The following is a 20,647-nucleotide window of genomic DNA, read 5'->3' on the forward strand; positions in this document are numbered from 1 at the left end:
TAGGAAAAACAGAGCTTTATTTTTATTATTAATTCAAGGTAACCACATAAAAAAATAGCTAGTGATTAATCACCAAGTAGAAAGACACACACCAAGATAACAACGGACACTACACACTTCTAAAAGGTACTACACTCTAACAGCTGATTTCTTTCAAACAGCTTTCAAACATACAACAGTGATTTAAAAAAGCACAAATGCTGGTGAAGACATGTAACTAAAAACACAACTGCACAGTCGGCAGTATGCAGTCCCCTCTACAGATGAGAGTCACTGCTAACAAGAACGTAAATTTCCTGGTGTTTAAAATTTCACATAATGCATAAAATTATACATAAAATTATACATAAAATTATACATAAAATTATCCATTATTAAAGCCAAAATTAATCCCAGCTCAAGACTTGCTAATAAATTTTCCACATCAAGCTTTCAACTAGGACAGAGGAGAGTCGTGCAACCTGCTTGGCTCCCAGGAACTGCACACAGCAAAGTCTCAGTTTAAGTCCAATTCTTCTTGAAACCTTGAAACCTTTGTGTTATTGTTGCCTTTCAGAGGCACTTGAGACAGGACAGCTCAAGAAGTGAGTCCTCAGGTAATTTCATCTGATCAGCTCTACAACCTGTTTAAATGTTTGTTGCCTACCAGAAGATAAATTTCACTTTAAAGAATTGCTTGGACAATTCTAATTCCCTTCAGAAGGGTCAAATTTTAAAATTTTTAGAGTGTGTTTTTGAGATACATATAATTTACGAAGTTTAGCTAAAATGCACACACTGAATAAAACAGACGCCAGCATATCCATCTCCTGACTTAGTGAAGATAGACATTATTTTCAAGCTGTAGAACAATTGCCTTTAAAGCTGGATCTTCTGCCCAGTTAACTTGGCTTCCAATGATGAGGTTCTATAAATGAGAAAGATTTACAGGTTAAAACAAGCCCTTGCAAAGGACAATACCTAGTAAAATATCTCAAAGAAAATCTGCTTTTTAATTTTTAATTTGAAAGCCCTTGAAATTCACAAGTGTTCGAAGTAGGTAAGATGGAGCAAAAAAAGGAGAAAGGGAAGCATTTGTTTAGATACTATAGTTGATACATAGGCAAAAAAACCCCTCCAAATCCATGCTTTTTGATTTCCTAGAGGGGCTTGCATGCTACCTCAATTTTAAACACAGAAACCTAGAGAATGTTTTTAACAATATGAAATAAAGTTTGCCTCAAAGACAAAATAACACAGTTAACATCCTTACCCTGCCATTCTGGATTGAAAGTGGGAATTTAAATTTAACCAAAGAGGATTTGCTCTACTTAGGGCTCAGAAAATTTCAGGAATACAAAACTGGGAGATTTAGACTCTAATCTAAATCCCAGTAAAATGTTAAATTTCTCGTTCTCAATCTGAGATGTAACAATGCTATCAATGCAAATCAGTAGCAGCCTTAGCAGAGCAAAAAGTCAGAACACTCTTTCTGTCCTTGACACTCCTGTGCAGCCTGAGACCCTTCCACCCTAACCCAAACCATGAGGTAGGTTTTCCTGCTCACTTTGCATGACTGCACACTCCAGGTGACCTGCCAGTTGGCTGCCTGCTCGCAGACTAGTTAGCAGCTCCTGACACATGGATAACCAAAAGGGCAAAGGCCACACTGCTGAAGGAATTTGGGGAATGGCTGCAGGCCAAGGCTTTCACAGGTCTGTAGGGCGTGACACAGAGAAGGCATGTGGTCAGAAGGGGCAGAGGGAAACTCACTGCTAACATGGGATTAACACTTATTTGTTTTTTCTAACTGTGAAATGGGGAAACTGACTGTGAAATGGGGAAACTGATTTGGTAGAGTGCAGAGGTGACTCAAAGCAGAAGGAAACACAGTCATTACTGTGACAGACATTCTTCAAGACAGATGCATTATTTTTGTACCTTTAAGGAAACAAAGATAGAATGATGGACTGTCCCTACACCCTCCAAAGAATTAATGCAAAGATGCTTGTGACAATTTCAAGCTCTAAAAGCCTTTAAAACAATAGAAGTCTTCCTTCTATACACAGTTCTTCTATTACTACTGTTTAGAACACACAGTTTTGTGTTGTTAAGTTATATTTTCCATATAGTATGTTATCTTGAATGTAATGAAAAGTTGTAAACTTGGTTCTAAAAGTCACATAACATTACCTGGAACACGTTTTGAATTATTGTAGTCATCTGTCTTTCTTGTTCTAATTTATTATTCTTCTCTGTTTCAGTGGCATTCACACTTGCTTGTTTCTCCTCTTGCGTTTTCATCGTGGTCTGAATTTGTCGCACTTTCTGTCCTTCGTCTACTTTTAGACCTGTTACATTATTAGGAAAATTAAACTTTAAGTAGTTAGGTGAACAGTAGAACTGGAGATATTATTTTTCTCACAGCCACCTAAACTTCCACTGCACCTCCCATTGCAATAATCCTAATTTCACACTGCACTCCTTCCCTCCAATATACCTCAAGATATTTCTTTTATGAAAGAGGCAACACATGCTGTGGCTACCTGGTATCAAACTACATCAACTGGCTCCCTCGCCAACAGCAAAACAGAAAGTACATTGTATGCTGCCTGCATTTTCCCCACACAAGGACTAATTTACATATCTGTCCTATATCCTGTTTTCGAGTGCCACAACTTTTATAGATCTTTTTTATACCTCTTATAGACCCTTACTCTTTTTTCAGATTTGATTGAAACCAAATTCCAAAGTCATACTAAGAGCATATGGACATGACCAGTGAATATTACTATTTTTATAGGAAACCAGGCTAAAAACTAGACTGATTAAAAGTGTTTAGGAGCAGCTCATATGTTGAAAGAATGCTAGCAGAGCATTCCTTCCTTTATTTGTGAAGATACCAAATTAGTTTTTCCCATGTGAATAGTTATTTCATTGTGTTTGTTCATTACTGTCAACATATACACAACTCCCTACACGTGAATCAAACAATACCTGTTAAAATTGGTGGCAAACTTGGCCATGAAAGAAAAACATATTTACCACATGAAGTTCTGAATATTGACATCACATCTAAATTTGACCCACTCTAACAATACCACTGAATACCAATACATACATACTTCTTTGTAAGCAAATACCCCTCCCAAACTCCTCATACGTGCAGTACGACAAAAACCTGTCTTTTAGGTGCTGTAGGGCTGATTTAAATGACTAAAAAATGTGTAACTTTCTGAGGAGCTTACATTAAATAATAAATAGTAATAAAATGCTGAGTGTTGTCTTGCATCTCTCATTCTAGTGTGTCAGTCTCAGGTTTGAGTAGCAGCTCATCCATACAGTACTTTCTACTCTTTAAACCAGTTTTGTAACTGTGTTGAGTTTTGTCAAATTAATGTAAATTAATACTGCTACAAGAACTACTGAAAAATATGAACTCTACATTAAAATACAAATCAGAGTCAATACAGATAACACACTTACAGAGTCTTTTCCTTTTAATGTCAATCATCCGCTCTTCATTCTGATGTAATTGCTGAAAGATAAAACAGACTTACTTACATGCTCACTTTAAGTAATCCTTTCAATGATTTTGACAGCAGTAGGAACTGTACCCGTGACACCACCTATTTAGCTTCAAATGGCTTGTGCAGCCCTGTTGCTTTCAAAGTGCACTCCTGCCCATGCTGAGGTTGGGTGACCTGCACAACAGTAAAAGAAGATACAACTGCCACTTACCTGCTGATATTCCATTATTGTCCGGCTGAGCAATTCTATCTGTTTCATTGTTTCAAGGATCAGACTAAGGAAGGAAACAGTTGCATACCTTAAGACCACTAATGTAAGTCAACATCCTAAATGTTTTAATCAACTTCATTTAGTTTAAATAAAGGATTTCTCATTTGTCCTAGCAGCAAAATAATATTACGTGTCTGCACATTTCTTTTTTACAGTTAATATACTCACTATCATTGTAGAGGCCAAAGACTTCCTTTACTTCCCTCTTGGTTTCCCTAAGATTTTATTTAAGTCTGTCCAACATTTTAAATCACAGAGTTTGGAAGGCATCAAGAAAGTCTAGCCATCTGGAAATGGCTATGAATTAAAACTCCTAAATCATGGAGATGCACTCTCCTAGCTGTATTTCTGACAGAAATTAAATTTCTCATATTACACTTACATATTACATATGCATCCACCTGTTTGTTAATAATGAGAAGGAAATTAAAAGCTACTTTTAAATGTTTAGGCTTTCATTTCTTTTTCAAAGACATTTTGCTCCTATACAGTTAATTAATAAAGGCAGCAAAGCAGAGGCAAGGCCCTGTTACAAGCCTGTAATATGTGCTATCATAAATGCAGGTAATTCAGGCACCAAAACCAAAAAGCTCTCTTGGCTAAAAGCAGTTCTCACTAGTGAATCAAGAGTTATGAGCTCTGTTATCAAAGGTGGGTAAATTCAACTGTAAATCTACCATGGGCATATGAGGTCTGATCATGCTGATTCTAACCAGAAGGTAGACAGTATATAATTCTGTCAAATATAGAAAAAGGAAGCTTGCTTTCACAAGAGGTAAAATGAAATAATCTAGAAATATGTCACGATAAACTGTGCAAAGTTCATTCCTTTCTAGATATCTGACCCCCAAGAACACCTTACCGTGAGTCCTCATCATCTTGCTCCAATTTGTTTCTCATGGCCTCCATAATTTGGACTCTGCATATTGTAAGAAATAACATATTACTGATGAGAACTCATAAGAAACTGACAGAAGCAGGAAACAGAGAGAAACAGATTTAAATAAGTAATAGAAAAAGATTATTTCTAGGATTACACTTTTGTCCTCTTTCACATTGGAATTATATAAACAAAATACTCAGTACCATTTAAATAGCACACTTCTTAAATAATGGGGCTTAACTCTCAGGACAGGAAAGAAGTATCAATGATTATTTGTGAGAGACAAGACAAATCCTTTGTCTCTTGACCAAGGTATCTGGACACTATTAAGCCCAGATTCTGCAGAAAGGAAGCTGGGCAGAGATGTGAATTCAAATAAACAGTCATGAAACACGTCAGATGTCTAATGTTATCAACTTTCACCTTTTCACAGGCATTTGGAAAATACTGCCAAGAAATACGCTTAGTGATCTGTACTGTCACTCTTTCTCAACTGTAAAGGAACTTTTGGGTTTACACATTTTAGCTGGTAAGTTTCTAGTTTTGGTGGGCTTTTTTTTTGTTTGTTTTGTTTTCTACAGCACATCCATCTGCATTCCTATAGCTTAATGGTACTTAAAATCTCTCTGATTTCCCATATCACTTTAAAATCCTGTTTTAATCAGACACACAGAGAGGAAGCCTCCTGGTTTTCTCTCTATGTGTGCACACATAGATGCATAAATAAAGGGTGAAGAAAATTCTACCTTTTCAAGGCCAAGTTCTTGTTCTGGTGAGAGACTTTTGCTTCCTCTATACTTTTTTGCAAATCTTTTGTAGCACTGAAAGACAAAAAACAGTAAGACAGACAACCTGAGTATGAAGATAACGGAATTTAAAAACAGTGACACATTTTAACTTGCTTTCTACATATCTAATGTAAGATTTTTTTCACAAATTATTAGAGCCAGGAGTAATTTAGCATGTGAATGATATTAGTGAATTCTGGCCATCACATAAAGGACTGCAAACTTAAAAGCCATATCAGATACAGAAGTACACCAGGAGAATGAATAAAGCATTTCTTCCCCACATTTCATCTCAGTTTCCATTATTTTCACCAATCTTCTACAAAGTACTGATTGTTAATTCAGCAACTCACTAAGAAGGAATAACTAGAAGAAAATTTTGAAGTCATCCAGTGACATACCTCTGGATAAAATTTTCTTCAATGGCACTAATCTTTAATTGATCAACGAAATTTTCTTGATCTGCAAAAGAGAACATCACTAAAACAAGCACAACAGAGACTTTTAAATACAATCTATAGAGCATAAAAGATTAGCAGTTTTGTGTAAACAAGTTACTTCTACCTCCAAGCTTTATTATCTTCTACTGTTAATGAGACTATGCAATCAATCAGCCATATCAGAGAAATAATTAGGATTTAAAATATTTTAATTTAGCACTTTTTAGATTAGCTAGAGCTGGTTGATGACATTGATCTATATATGCCACTGGACAGCTCAGTGTACCCATCAGAGATGTGGCCAGCAGGTAAGGGGAGGAGATTCTGCCCCTCTGCTCTTGGCAGACCCCACCCGGTGTGCTGCCTCCAGGCCTGGGATTCCCAATATAAAAAGGACATGGATCTGTCAGAGCAGGTCCAGAGCAGGGCAGTGAGGATGATCAGAGGGCTGGAGCACCTCTCCTATGAGGAAAAGGCTGAGAGAGTGGTTGTTCAGCATGGACAAGGTTGCACTGTGACCTTACAGAGTCCTTTCAGTCCCTGAATGAAGCTTCTCCAGAGAGCTGGAGATGGAATTTTGACTAGGGTATGTAGTGACAGGACAAGGGGAAATGGATCCTACTTGAAAGCAGGAAGGTTTGGATTAGATATACTGTGGGGTGGTGAGGCACTGGTAGAGAGATTGCCCAGAGAAGCTGTGGATGCCTCACCATCCCTGGCAGGGCTCCAGATCAGGCTGTCAGGATGGACAGGGCTCTGAGCAACATGCTCTAGGGGAAGGTGTCACTGTGCATGGTGGAGGGTTTGGAACCAGATGTGTTTAACGTCCTTTCTAACCCAAATCATCTCGTGACTCTACAGGTAATGGAAACATCTTAAATCAGCATTGCTGCCAAACACTTTGGCAGATTTCTGGCAAGACTTCAGCCCCAGTGACCAGATTTCTACGTGTCAGGGGAGTCTAAAATCCAAACCCAGAAAAGAAGGGAAAGGGTAGTGGGCAACAACTACATAGCATGTTTGCAAACATTCAAATACGCCTCAAAAAAAGCTGCCTAGAAAACGCGTTAAAACGTACAGCCAGAAAAAAAAAAAAAAAAAAAAAAAAAAAAAAAAAAAAAAAAAAAAAAAAAAAAAAGTCGTCACTATCGTAAGGAGCACTTTCGAGAAATAATTAAAAGATTCAAAAACTATAAACACACACACACATATGCCACATCGCATTCTTTGTTAGTGCAATATCCCGCCGCGAGAAGGGATATACTTACTGACAAGAACAGCCTCTTCGACCTCAGCGAGCTGTTCCTTCAGCCGGTCCCTCAGTCTGCGGCGGGAGTAAAGCGACAACGGTCAGAAGCTGCTCATCATCCCTTCATCCCATCCCTGGGCCGCTCCCCGTCCCTTCCCGCCGGCACTAACCGGAGCAGAGCGCAGACATTCCCGTCGCCGTCATCGATGCTGCTCTGGAGGCACACCCGGGTCGGTGCTGGGGTGGGTGCCGGGGTGGGTGCCGGCGTCGGTGGCGGGGTCGGTGCCGGCGTCGGTGGCGGGATCTGTGGCGGGATCTGTGGCGGGATCTGTGGCGGGATCTGTGGCAGGAGCGGTGGCAGGAGCGGTGCCGAGATCGATGCAGAGATCGGTGGCGAGATCAGGGCCGAGATCGGCGGCGGGATCGATGCCAGCGGTGCCAGCGGTTCCAGCACCAGCGGTGCCAGCGGTTCCAGCACCAGCGCCGCCATCGCCGCGGTTTGAATTCGCACAACTCCCGACGGCCCGCGCGCCCGCGCCTGCGCACAGCACCGCCGGGCGGGGGGGGCAAGCCCAGCCCTCAGCGGCCCCGGGCAGGGAGGGGCCCTCAGCAGCCCGCAGCGCTCGGACAGTACATGCAAGGGAAAATAAAAATAACGTTAGCAGAGCGCTAGGTAAAGCGCACTATTCCTTCCCTCTGCTCCAGTGTTGGCGTGGAGATAGAAGCAGTAGGAGCAAGCTACTAACGGAAGTAAAAACAGACTGCAAAATCTACACATTAAGTGAAGGGAGCTGCTGCATAGTACCAGAGGCTTATTTGGGTTTAAGGGCAAGTGCAGCTGTCAACCCAGCACACTGGTCCTGTTCAAAAGTAAATCATGACCTCAAGTGTCATTTTCACACATTATTTTGAGCATGCCCAGGGATGGCGACTGCTGCACAGTCGCGTATTTCTTCACGACTGCCTGCAGAGAAATAAGGTTGATTATGTTTACCCTGTTCACCTAAGGCTTGGTGATCAAACCAGACCCACCTTAGTACACAAACTCCATTCATGGGTGGTCCATGCCACCTGGGCAAGATAAAGCTCTTCACCTCAGAAGTGTGCAGATCTTATTTAAGTCTGTCTGCAGTGACAGACTGAACCAGCCTCAGTGTGCCACGTATTGACACATAACCACACGTATTTCCAACGTTCCAATGTCTGACTACCTTGGGCATCCTCTCTAATTGTCCAAGGGAGGGTAGAGCACAGCTCCACCAGCCAATCTCCTAGAATCCTCAACGCTTTCTCCTTCTTCTCTGAGCTCTGCCGCCAGGCTGAGCAGACCATCCACCCCACACGGTGGGGTTTTCTGCCCCCAATCTAATCTGGTAGACACTCCACCACCAAACAAGCAGAGCTCGTGTCCATAACACCACCCTGTGTCACCAGCCACAGCACCTGAACTGGCCCCAGAGCTCACCCAAGCTCCCACACTGGTCACACCTCAGCTCTAGGAGGAATGTTACTGTGCTGTCCTCCCCACCAAGAACACCCAACCAAACAAAAAATTCTAACAGCTTTACTAAGTTTAATACAAATAAGGCACTTTGTATATACAGTGAGCGGCATTCTGCTTAAGTTCATATAGGAGTTAAAATTTTTTAGCCAGATCCCATATAATAGGAGAGTACAACTGTTCAATGGTGTTTATCTTAGTTTTGGTGGTGGTGGTAATGCCTTGAAGACTTAGAAATGAAACAACACACTTTTGAGGCAATATTAATATAGGAGATAATATAAAGGCTGGCCATTATTGGAAGCCTCCAGAGGCAGATATGGAAAAAAAGCCCACTCCACATGGGGTGAATACAGTTTTATAAGTTTAGCAAATTAGCATGATTGATAAAAATTCTCAATTGGAAGCACAAGTGATGAAGTAATTCCTGCCTGATCAGCCTTCTCTGAATCCTCTCCAACCCCTTGCTCTTAGATAGGAGCTAAACTTTGTTTTTGAAAATGTGTCTCAAAGAGGTGATTTCGACCTTGGCTCCCAGGAAGAACGAAGACAGGATAGGGGCCTTAGACCCCCAGCCTGAAGCCTCTGGAAAGTGTTTTGTCTTTCTGCCTATCAGGGTGGGGAAAAGGTGGGGAGAAGTACTGAGGCTAGCTAGGAAATACGTACAACAATAATCTACAGAGCTATGAATATACATGAAGGAAGTATAACAGCAAAAATCATTCTGGCATCAGTGGCATATTTCTTCATGACAGCCTGCAGAGAAATAAGGTTATGTTTACTTTTTTCACCTAAGGTTTAGTGATCAAGCCAGACCCACCCTAGTACACAAACCCCATTCACAGATGGTCCATGCCACCTGAGCAAGATAAAGATCTTCAGCTCAGAAGTGTGCAGATCTTATTTAAGATCCAGCCTCAGTGTGCCATGTATCAACACATAACCACACGTATTTCCCCCACACCTACACACCCTAAGATTCTTACTTTTTGCTGGGCAGCACACTGATTCACATTGATTACATTCTTTGCCGTGCCATGTAACTGAGAGAATGTCACTTTCAATCTAAGTTGTGTAGCATTGCAGAAGTGGCAACTGAAAGGAAGAGAACCCATCAGATAAGCCTATTAAAAAAATCCAACTACACTGGGTTTCTTCAGTTTTGTTTGGATAGTTATGGTCTTTGTCTCACAGTGGAGGTTTTAAAAGGTACTGCCCTACTGCTATCCCCTTTTAGTGATCCACAGGGAGACAGGAACATGGTGAAATACCCTGAGGAATGGAGGAGGCATGCACCTTGTAAGTGCGGCCTTTTAAGCTGCTGCTCAGGCACACTGAATCACAGAGTAGAAGGTGGCCTGACAAGCACAACTTACCAACTTGCATCCATCAAGGAGTTTCAGAGACAAACAGAAGGCAGTTGCTGCAATCATGGATGGAGGGAAGTGAACCACGTTGTAACTCACAATGCACAGCTCCATCAGGTCCTTGGCCAGAATGTTTTGTTCAGTTTACCTGCAGTAAGTCAGAGTAGAATATTGGTTATCTCCAGGGCAAGAGCATCCTGTCAAGCCTTAAACAGGAAGAAATACTTCCTTAGAGAACACTTCCAGAGTACAGGGTTGAAATTCAAGTGGCTTAATCACAGAACACTTCTATGTTATATTAGGCTGCTCATAGTCTAGGACTGCTCCTTTCAATGGCAGTCCAGCAGTTACCTGTAATATCAGGGCCACATTCCACTGTGGGAAACTGCAAGGAGTTCTTCTAAAATTAGATGGTCAGCAACAAAATTAAATCAAATGAGACAAACGTTGTATCTAAAAGAATTTTACTCCTAATGAAAAACAAAATAAAAGGGAAGCTACTCTACTAAAGAGAGCTAGAAAAGATGGAGCAAGAGGAAGAAAAATGGGAAAGGAGTTAAGGAGGGGAAGAGAGCGAGAGAGAGTGAGAGAGAGAAAGGAGACAGAGAGAAAAAAATACCACTGGAGGTCATGGAGTGCTGTCAACATCCACAAGGTCCACAAGGTGGGGGATGTGGATGCTGCTTGATGGGCAACGGGACACGAGGTGAGGGGGATTGGGCAGGGGGTCCAGAAGCCTGGGAAGGGTCACAGTGAGGATCACAGCAGTGGGCTGGCTCAGAGCTGGCTCAGGCAGGGACACAGGGAGGCAGAACACACACCAGGGCAAGCAACAGCCAGCGAGGACAGGAAAGCCAAAAGGAAGGCCCAAAAAGAAAGCTGAGGCTGTGAAATGTGAGGTTGTGTTTCGTGTCAGGTAAAAAAAAAAAAAAAAAAAGAGAGAGAGAAAAGGTGGCCTGTGTAGCTGTTGTAAAATGTGTGGAACGAGGCCACAGGATGGTTATAAAAATTAGTTTTAATAAACAAAGGAAAAAGCATGGAAAGAGGCTTTTTGGACAAATATTTTGCAAGCTGATAAGTGAGTAATGTGAGTTTTAAAGTTTTCACAATATAAGTTTAAAGTTTCCTTTAGGCCTTTAGCATGTAGGATAGAAGAGTGCACAAGTATTATTATTTGCTTGCTTTGAAACAAAATAATTATAAGCTTTGAACTGCTTTGTAATAAGAAGTTTTGAACTACATCTTTAGAATATAAAAAGTGGTATTCACCTAAATAAAAGAAGGAAGTCAGCTTATCTTAAGCTACAAAAATTGAGGATCCTGGAAAGGAAAACTGGACCTCACCATCACAAATGTAAGGAAGCTAGACATCACTTTTATAGGGAATATACTGCCTTTGATAATTCGTTGTGAAATAAAATAGAAATAAAACAATGAGCAAGCACCAGTCCCGAGAGAAAACTAGCCTTGCGTTCCAGGTTGGGTGTCTCCAGCAAGAGAATAATGGAAATCAACACCTGAAAGAAAGTTCCCGGCCCTGGAGATGGGCCATTGACCACAATTAATCAAAGATGAGCGGAACCAGATAAAATTCAATGACTCAACCCACTCAATGCAGCCTTCCCGGGAAAAAATAATCAACTCACCGACTCTGCCCAGAAACCTATTCAAAAGGGGGACAGCTTCAAAAGAAAATCTCAAGAATACATCATCCCAGAATAGTGGACAAAAGATCAAGCCTTGGGGGAAATAAACTGTATAAAAATTGAATTGATGGTGGTGGGATTTGTGAATGGGAAGGATAAAGGCCTGTCCCCATGTTCACCCAGTCTCGATCCTGATCCTGGGGTTGGGGCTGTCCTTTTATCGTGGCTTTCCAAATTTATTGTTATGCGAGAATAAACTTTGGGGTTTTTTATTTTATTTTTCAAATCTGGCTGTTTCATTTATAACATCACCTTCACTGATTTATGGCCCTGGGAAGAGAAGCTGGGCCTCACCATCACTGATGTATGATTGTGGAAAAAGAAACTGGACATCACCAGCACTGATTTACAACCTTAGGGTATAGAAATTCAACATCACCAATAGGAGCTGATCACAATGGACTATAGAAATTGGACTTCACAAATAGAAACCAGGAGGAAAGCACAAAAAAACTGCTGAGAAGTGCTTTATGAAGATGCTCAATAAATACCAGCAAAAATCAGCATTTGGTATGCAGCTGGAGGGAAAACTCCCACTGTACCCAGCATGCTGCTTTGCTCATAATTTATCATTTGAATTAATAAATTGATTATTGCTTGATACATTGGCTGAGTCAAGCTCTTATTCTTTACAGGGCCAAGGGAAAGAATCAGGAGAAAGCCAACAAGACTGACATGCCAGTGGAGTCTGTTGTAGATCAGCCAGCCAGGATGAAGAAGTAGATAACTTATTCTACAAGCAGCTGGAGAACGTTTTAAGATCACCAGCCCTAGTTCTTGTAGGTGACTTTAAGCTGGCAGCAATCAGCAGGGAACTCAACACAGCAAAGAAGAGGCAGTCCAGGAGGTTCTTAAAGTGTGTGGAGGACAACTTCTTGTTACAGCTGGTGAGTGAGCCCACCAGGGCAGGGACTGTGCTGGACCACTGTCTGCAAACTGAGCTGGGCTGGTGGGAGATATGGTGGCTGGAGGCCGTCTGGGGCACAGGGATTATGAAATTATAGAGGGTTCAGTATTTGGCGAAACAAGGAGGGGCATCAATAAAACTTCCATACTGCACTTCTGGAGGGCAGACTTTGGCCTATTCAAGAGACTTATTCAGAGAGTACCTCGGAAGCAGCCCTTTGTTGAGGGTTGAGGTTGGGGTTTTTATGTTTGTTCGGAGTTTTTGTTTGTTGTTTGTTTGCTTGTTTTTTCCTTTCTTTAGTTGTTACCGGTAGAATTTTTTCCCACTGTGCTGCTAAGCAGCACCGATGGCTGGGTACTGAGTCAGTGAGGAGGGGAAACTCTCACTCGATCTGAGCCTGAGCCTTCGGGGGTGGGGAACAGTGGAGCTGTTGCCTGGGGAAAGGAACCCACTGCTGCTACAGAAGTCTATCTCAGAAGCCTCTGCTCCTGGGAGCAGCCACTGAACTGGGACCTTGTTATCACCTGCCTCACTAAAAAGGGGCCTGTCGCCATGCTGGGAGCGGGGTCCTATTGTCCCGCTCCCCCACTGCTTTTTCAGCACTGCTCTGAGCCTTATCGCTGCTCTGTAGCCTGCAGCCCCTGCCTGCTGAGACCTCTCGCACTTCAGCCACAGCTCCGGAGTTTCTGATCCATCTCCCCCATCCCTCCTGGTAAGGGCGCCCCCCGGGCCCGCCCACAGCGCCCCCTGCAGCCGCAGGGGAATCACCGCACCCGCCCCGCCCACCGGGGGCCGCCAGCGCCCCTGCCGGCCATGAGCGGAACTGCACCGAGAGGAGAGCGCCTGCCCAGGGGAGCTGTGGCTGGTTCTGGTTCTGTTTGTTGTTAATGCTGCTGTTGTTGTTGTACAGACTAGCAAAGAACTGTTATTCCTAGCCCCATACCTTTGCCCTTAAATTTCAAAATTATAATAATTCGGTGGGAAAGGGTTTACATCTCCATTCCAAGGGAGGCCCTGGCTTTCCCTGGCAGACACCTGTCTTTCAAACTAAGACACTCTTAACAACAAAGGAGTCCAGGAAAGGTGGGCATGCTCTAAAGCAGAAATCTTGAAGGCACAGGAATGGACTGCCTGTCCCTGTGTGCCAAAAGGTGAGTCAATGAAGAAAATTACTGGCCTGAATGGGCAAGGAGCTTTTGAAGGAACTAAGGGGGAAAAAATGAGGGTGTATCATCCTTGAAAAGAGGGTCAGGTACCTCAGAAAATGCTTAAGGGAGCAGGAAATTATTTAAGCAGAAAATGCTAGGTCATGTAGGAAAAAAATTAAAGAGGCAAAACTCCAGTTAGAACTCAATCCAGCCACCTCTGTAAAGGACAATAAAGAATATTTTTATAAATACATTAATGGCACAAAAAGAGAGCAAGGACAAACTCCATTCTCTATCAGATGCAGGAGGGAATTAAGTAATTAAAGATGAAGAAAAGGCAGAGGTGCTTATGGCCTTCTTTGCCTCAGTTTTCAACAGAAAGACAGGTTGTCCCCAGGACAACTATCCTCCTGGGCTGGTAGGCGGTGTCAGGGAGCAGAACAACCCCCTGTAACCCAGGAGGAAGCAGCTGGAGACCTGCTGAGCCACTTAGGTACTTACAGATCTATGGGACCAGATGGAATCCATCCCAGGGTGATGAGGGAGCTGGCAGATGAGCTTGTGAAGCCGCTCTCCATCATTTGCTCACTGGAGAGATTCCAGGGGACTGGAAGTGGCCAATGGGACATCCACACACAAGAAGGCTGGAAGGAGGATCCTGGAAACTGCAGGCCAGTCAGCCTGACCTCAGTGCCTGGCAAGATTATGGAACAGATCATCTTGAAGCCATCATGCAGCACTTTCAGGATGGCCAGGGTATCAGACCCAGCCAGCACAGGTTTAGAAGGGGCAGGTTGTGCTTGACCAACCTGATCTCCTTTTATGACCAGGTGACCCACCTGGTAGATGAGGGAAAGGCTGTGGATGTTTACCTGGACTTCAGCAGACCTTTGACACTGTCTCCCACAGCACACTCATGGAAAATCTGGCAGCCTGGGGCTGGGACAGGAGCACTCTTTGCTGGGTTAGGAACTAGCTGCATGGCCAGGCCCAGAGAGTGGTGGGGAATGGTGCTGCCTCCAGCTGGGGACAGTCACCAGTGGTGTCCCTTGGGGGGTCAGTGCTGGGCCCAGTCCTGTTTAATATCTTCTCTGATGATCTGGGTGAGGGTATGGAGTCTTTCACCAGTAAATTTGCAGGTGACACCAAGGTGGGAGCATGTGTCAATCTCTTGGAAGGTAGGAGGGCTCTGCAAAGCCTCTGGACAGGCTGGATGGACGGCCCAAGTCCAACAATGGGAAGTTTAACAAGACCAAGTGCTGAGCCTTACACTTTGACCACAGCAACACCCTGCAGTGCTCTAGGCTGAGAACAGGGTGGCTGGACAGCAGCCTGGCAGAAAGGGACCTTGGAGTGCTGGCTGACAGCCAACTGAACACCTGCACCTTGTGCCAGTTCTGGCCCCTCAGTTTAGGGAGGATGTTGAGATGCTTGAATGTGTCCAGAGGAGGCAATGAGGCTGGTGAGGGGCTTGGAACACAAACCCTGTGAGGAACAACTGAGGGAGCTGGGGTTTATTTTAGGCTGGAGAAAAGGAGACTCAGAGGTGACCTTATCATTCCCTACAACTCCATGGTTATAGTCAGATGGGAGTCAGTCTCTTTTCCCAGGCAATCACCGACAGAAAAAGGGGACACAGCCTTAAGCTGTGCCAGGGGAAGTTTAGATTAGATGTCAGAAAAAAATTCTTCATTGGAAGAGTGACTGAGCACTGGAATGGGCTGCACAGGGAGGTGGTGAAGTCACTGTCCCTGGATGTGGCACTCAGTGCCATGGTTTAGCTGATGAGGAGCTGTTAGGTTAGGTCATAGGCTGGACTTGTTGATTTCAAAAGTCTTTTCAAATGTAGTTCATTCTATAAAAAAATAAGGGCAAAAACAGGTTAGGGTTAGGTCAAGAAGCAGACCTCAGCAGGCTGGAGCCAAAACAAAACCAGAAGATTCAAAAAGCCCCTTGAAAAAGGCCCTCACCAAGCCTCAAAAGCAAAAACACAGCCTCCAAAAAGCACCAAGCCAAAACCCCACCCACACTCCAAGAGCGAGTCTGGAAAAGCCCGGGGCACTTGTGATGCAGTTACTTTTTATGCCCCTGGCTCCTCCCAAAGCCTTCCTGCTGACAGGAGACCAATTGGCTCAGTCCAACCTTTCACTATCTGAGTGGAGAAGCCCCTCTGGAGTGTTTAGGCTTCTCCTACTGACTGTCTCATGTGAGGTGCTGCCAGGAAAATCCTCCCAGAGACAAGTCTTCTTCTAGTTGCCTCCTACACCTGGCACATATGCCCCCCTCCTCCACATCTCCAACAGCCACTGTTGTGGCAAATCAAAACTAAATTTGCTCTTTGCAATCAGGCATGCATTTTAACACTGAATTTTTGGCAAGTTAGGTTCATGTCACAAGAAAGATAAATAAAACTCATTTCTACATAGGAGACAAGCCTCAGCCAGGCTCAGTTGCAACACTTAAAAATTTTGAGCCATTTTAACAAGTTAAAAAAGTTAAATATTGCCTTTTCCAGATTCAATTTGCAGTATTACCTACTCTCAACACTTCTGCAATCTTTGAAGGTCTTCTTCGGCAGTGCAGAGGGAGAGGGAATTCCAGAGAGAAGTCCAAGGCTTTCAGGATCTTTGTCTCCATCTGGTGGATATGGACCTTTGAGCAAGTTTGGTCAGTCACACAGCTCAAGTCTCTAACACATGGGTGAAGAATTTCTTCATATTTGCTGGCAGTGTGCATAGCTATGACACCAACCAGCTGCAAATTCACCATGCAAACAGCACTGTCCTGTAGAAAGAAGCAGCAGAGATTTATCTAAATGACTTGGTTCAGAGCACAGGTTTTCAAGATGGTTAAGTGTAAAGTTGGTTGTATGGCAGGATGTTCATACCCACTTACACAAAAGAACTACACATGCTCTGTTACCTCTATTGGCACCTGCAGGGGTTTTAGAAGGCTTTGAGTTCAAATCAGGGAGAGGAATAAGCGGTTTTGGTATATCAACTCACTGTTTATAGCCAAGAGCTTTGCGTGGTACATGCAATTGAGAACTGAGTGTCCTTTGTTAATCATCTGTATTGTTAAAGGTACATTCAGCCATGGAGGGTGTTACTGACCAGCACTCATGCTTTAGCCTAGGGTAAAAGCCCCTTGTCAACTGACACATCCAGTCACTTCTTAAACACTTATGGAGAATGACTTTTCCACTTCTCTGGGCAGCCCATTCCAGTGTCTGACCACCCTTTCAGTAAAGAAATTCTTCCCGATATGAAACCTGAACCTCCCCTGGCACAGATTGTGGCCATTTCTTCTTCTCCTGTCCTTATCTGGGAGTTTGGTACAGGCACAGCCCACGGGTGAACACCACAGGGTGCAAGGTTGTCTTGCTCACTAGACATGGGCTAGAAAGAGCATAGTACTAGTATTAGTAGTAGATTAGTGTAACAACCAGCATCTCTTCCTATCTGAGTTCAATCCTGTATTTTAAAGTTGAAGGAAGCTTACTAATGCCTCTGGAGAAATCACTTCTGAAAGTGAGTACCAACTCCAAGGCAACTCACACCTACAAGGACAATTACAATTACAAATGTAATTTGCAGTAAAGTTAAGTTGATGTGTACCAACCTCAGGTGTCTCAGGTAGTTGTAGACGTTCTTCACACAGCTGCTACACATCTTACTATCTTACATGTCTGGATCTTCAGACTCCAGCAAGATATCAGATAAAGCCTGACACAGTATGTGTCTTCTGCTGGATCACATTCTTGTATTTCCATGGGATTTGGAGACTGATGCTCTGACTACAAGGAAATTCAGAAAATCCCTGCAGATAGCACCTCCCTCCACAGCCCAGCGTGGGGCAAGCTGTAACACTGCAGCACGGAGCACTGCAGGGGCTCATGATCCCTCTTTCAGGGCACCAGAGGAAGGCACGGCTGTGCTGCAGCGGCGCCTGGGGAAGGGGCACACAGCACAAGGAGGTGCAGACGGTACCTTGGGAGGGCTCCTGGGCTGGCGGAGGCACGTTTTCCTTGGCGATAGCCCCAGCAGCCTCCTGTTAACCATCTTCCCCGAGGCGGGGGCGCACTTGACACTCGTCTGCCCGTGGTCCCCCTTCAACTCGGCGACTTCTTGGCGGCCGGACGCACTTTCGGCTCAGCCGTGCAGTGTCCCCCCATCGTGGGGGCGGTGGGTATCCCATTCCTGGGGACGGGGGGTCGCGCTCCTCTCGTTCGAGGGCTGGGCTGCGGAGCGGTGCTGCGGGAGAGGGCGAGGAGGGCGGGCAGCGGGACGGCGCCGGTGTGTGCCGCGGGAACGGGGAATGCGGGCGGCTCCGCGGGAACGGGGAATGCGGGCGGCTCCGCGGGAACGGGGAATGCGGGCGGCTCCGCGGGCAGGAGGAGCGGAGCCCGGGCAGGACCGCACGGCTCCGGGGCCGAAGGGCTGTAGATGCGGAGCGGAGGGGCTTCAATCTTCTCCCCATCGCACTACAGCGCTGATGGAGAGGAGAGTAAGGACCGAGCGAAACGGGCGCGCACCCACCGCCCTCCCCGCTAAGCGAAGAACACGCTGCCCCCGGGCTGTGCCCCGCACTGCCCGCCAAGCTGAACAGAGGGGAAGGGAAGAAGCGAGCAGGGCACGAAGGGCCGCGCAGGTGCCTCCCCGCTCGCCCTGGCCCCACCGCACGTACCGAGAGGAGCCCTGGCAGCAGAAGAAGCAGAAGCAGCAGAAGCAGCAGCAGAAGAAGCAGCAGAAGCAGCAGCGGGACGAGCCGCCCGCACACGGGACACGCACCGCCCGCTCTCCCCCGCCGCGGCCCCGCCCCGCCCTCGTCCGCACGCCTTCTGCTCCAGGGAGGCCGAGATTGCAGGACATGAAACATGACTGGAAAACAGTAACATTTTCCTCCTTATGTACACACGTACTGCTCGCTCGGAGCGCCTTTTAAGCCTGTTTAATCTTTCCAAGTGTTTTGTTGCAACTCAGGTGATTAGAGTGAACTTCTAATGCCTTCCTTTTATTAGGATGAATCAACTGGCTTGCACCTGTGGTTTGAAAACCCGCCCACACGGCACAGTTCCAATAGATCTTGTAGGGAATCCTGAACCCTTCTTCAGTGGATTATTACCAGACTAAATAAATTTAAAATGGATGTTGTAAGGTAAGACAATGCTTATTGCCATTGTCTTCCATGCCAGGAAGAACACTGTGCATGTGTGCTGGGTAATGTAAAAACCTGCCAAATGCAAGCTAAGATGCAGGTTTGCACTTGCCTGGGAAGTCTGAAGGTACGGGCTTATCTTCGCTGCCATGATCACAGTACCAGCCACCTTGATTTGTTTTGGGTTCTGCTGCTACCAGCTGAAGTAGGAAATCACTATTAGCTCAGAGGAAGCTGTGGCAAGCACAGAAGCTTTACAATTACGTTAAGAATTACCTCCCTTTCCATAATTTTCATTGCATGTCATAATGGGGTTTGCTGAAATACTGTCAATTCTACTACAACCACCTCAGAACAGGAGTGGCACATGTAAACATTACCTGAAGCTTTTTGTTTGAGATTGATTTCAAAACCAAAATATCACCCTAGTTCTAGACTGTAGTGCATAACTGTAGCTCATCAAGTGATGAGCCTTCTGGAGGAGGCAGGGTAAAACCACAGCCAATTGTGCAGAAAACAGGATCCAGATTTGAGGAGGTGGCTGACTTTCCAGTGCTGTCCCAAGACATGAGGGACTGTGATTTATGCACTTAATCTTCATCACTCTACACAAATGCAATGCAGCTTCTGGAAGTTTTCTGAGCACTGTTTTCCAAGTCAGTCTTGTACTGCAGATAGTGTTTTAACATACCACGGGAGGAACTCCTTCAAGAGTAACAAAACAAACCACGGAGGTTGTATAAACCATCTGATCACAAGACAAGCAGAATGGCTGAAGGACATTGCCAACTGCATTCCTGGTAAATCTCCTCCAATGATATAATTCCTTTATCACTCTGTTCTGTCCTTCAATTCCACTAACACCAAGTCTATTCTTATTATTATGGTATTGAAGAACCACCGAATACCAGAAACAAGAAAAGAGTATGATAAAACAATACTGCTATGATACATCGGATCATGAAAGATGCATTCATTGTTGTTAACCACTGAATTAATTTCTTCTATTTCAAGGAATATATTAACGTGCTACAGACAAGAAGAGGGGGCACAAGAAGCCTGTAAAGAGATGTAAGCACAACTACCTCTGGAGATGTGTTTTATTACCCCATTGATAAGTTTTCACTAAACACATAGATTTGTTTTCTTTGCAGTATTAAGTCCTCAACATCTGTAATTCTTTCCTAAAGGCATTCTTTCACTTCTCAGTCAAGAAGTCTCAATTTACTGTTCATTTCAGCAACTTGTCAAGTCAAAGACTGCTGTCACAGCTTAGCATTCTAAACCTGAATTTTTTCCCTAGGTAATACATGGAGGTACAGTTGGCTGCAGTACACCTGCAGCTGTCATGGTATTATTAAAAAATTGAGTAAAGTACAGGATAACATATCTGGAAGAGATGAAGTTTAGCTGAGTTCTAGGATGCTCACTGATTTATTACTTGTAGACTTCAAATATTGCATTTGCAGTTATTCATACAAAAAGTACAAAAACTTTTACTTTACAGAGTGGTTTGAGTTATGATTCTGAGTCTTCCCAGGAAAAAGTATTTTCATTTTCTTCCCTTCCCTATTTCTCATTGTTAAATCTGTGGATTTTGCTTCTTAAAAAAGATAGTTTGATACAAATGTAAAATGGTAACACATATTTGCTCTGATGCATTAAGTGTAGAAATCAGATTTGTATGCTGAGACATAATATAAAAACTGTGTATTTCTGTT

The 20,647-nt window shown here is 44.1% G+C and overlaps 1 protein-coding gene across 1 annotated transcript; it reads right to left on the reverse strand.

Annotated features, from left to right (window-relative positions):
• Positions 1 to 20: 20 nt before the first annotated feature.
• Positions 21 to 7,630, reverse strand: CENPH (centromere protein H; the record flags this gene model as incomplete). The annotated part of the gene is made up of 9 exons (XM_083884266.1): positions 21 to 907; positions 2,173 to 2,330; positions 3,466 to 3,517; positions 3,721 to 3,784; positions 4,643 to 4,699; positions 5,410 to 5,484; positions 5,853 to 5,913; positions 7,160 to 7,215; positions 7,311 to 7,630. The coding sequence occupies 9 exons, from the start codon at positions 7,628 to 7,630 to the stop codon at positions 815 to 817; spliced, it is 936 nt and encodes a 311-aa protein (XP_083740392.1). The 3' UTR covers positions 21 to 814.
• Between the last annotated feature and the right edge of the window lie 13,017 nt (positions 7,631 to 20,647).

Source organism: Zosterops lateralis (genome assembly GCF_965231275.1).
Source record: "Zosterops lateralis genome assembly, chromosome: Z".
Classification (NCBI taxonomy): Eukaryota; Metazoa; Chordata; class Aves; order Passeriformes; family Zosteropidae; genus Zosterops; species Zosterops lateralis.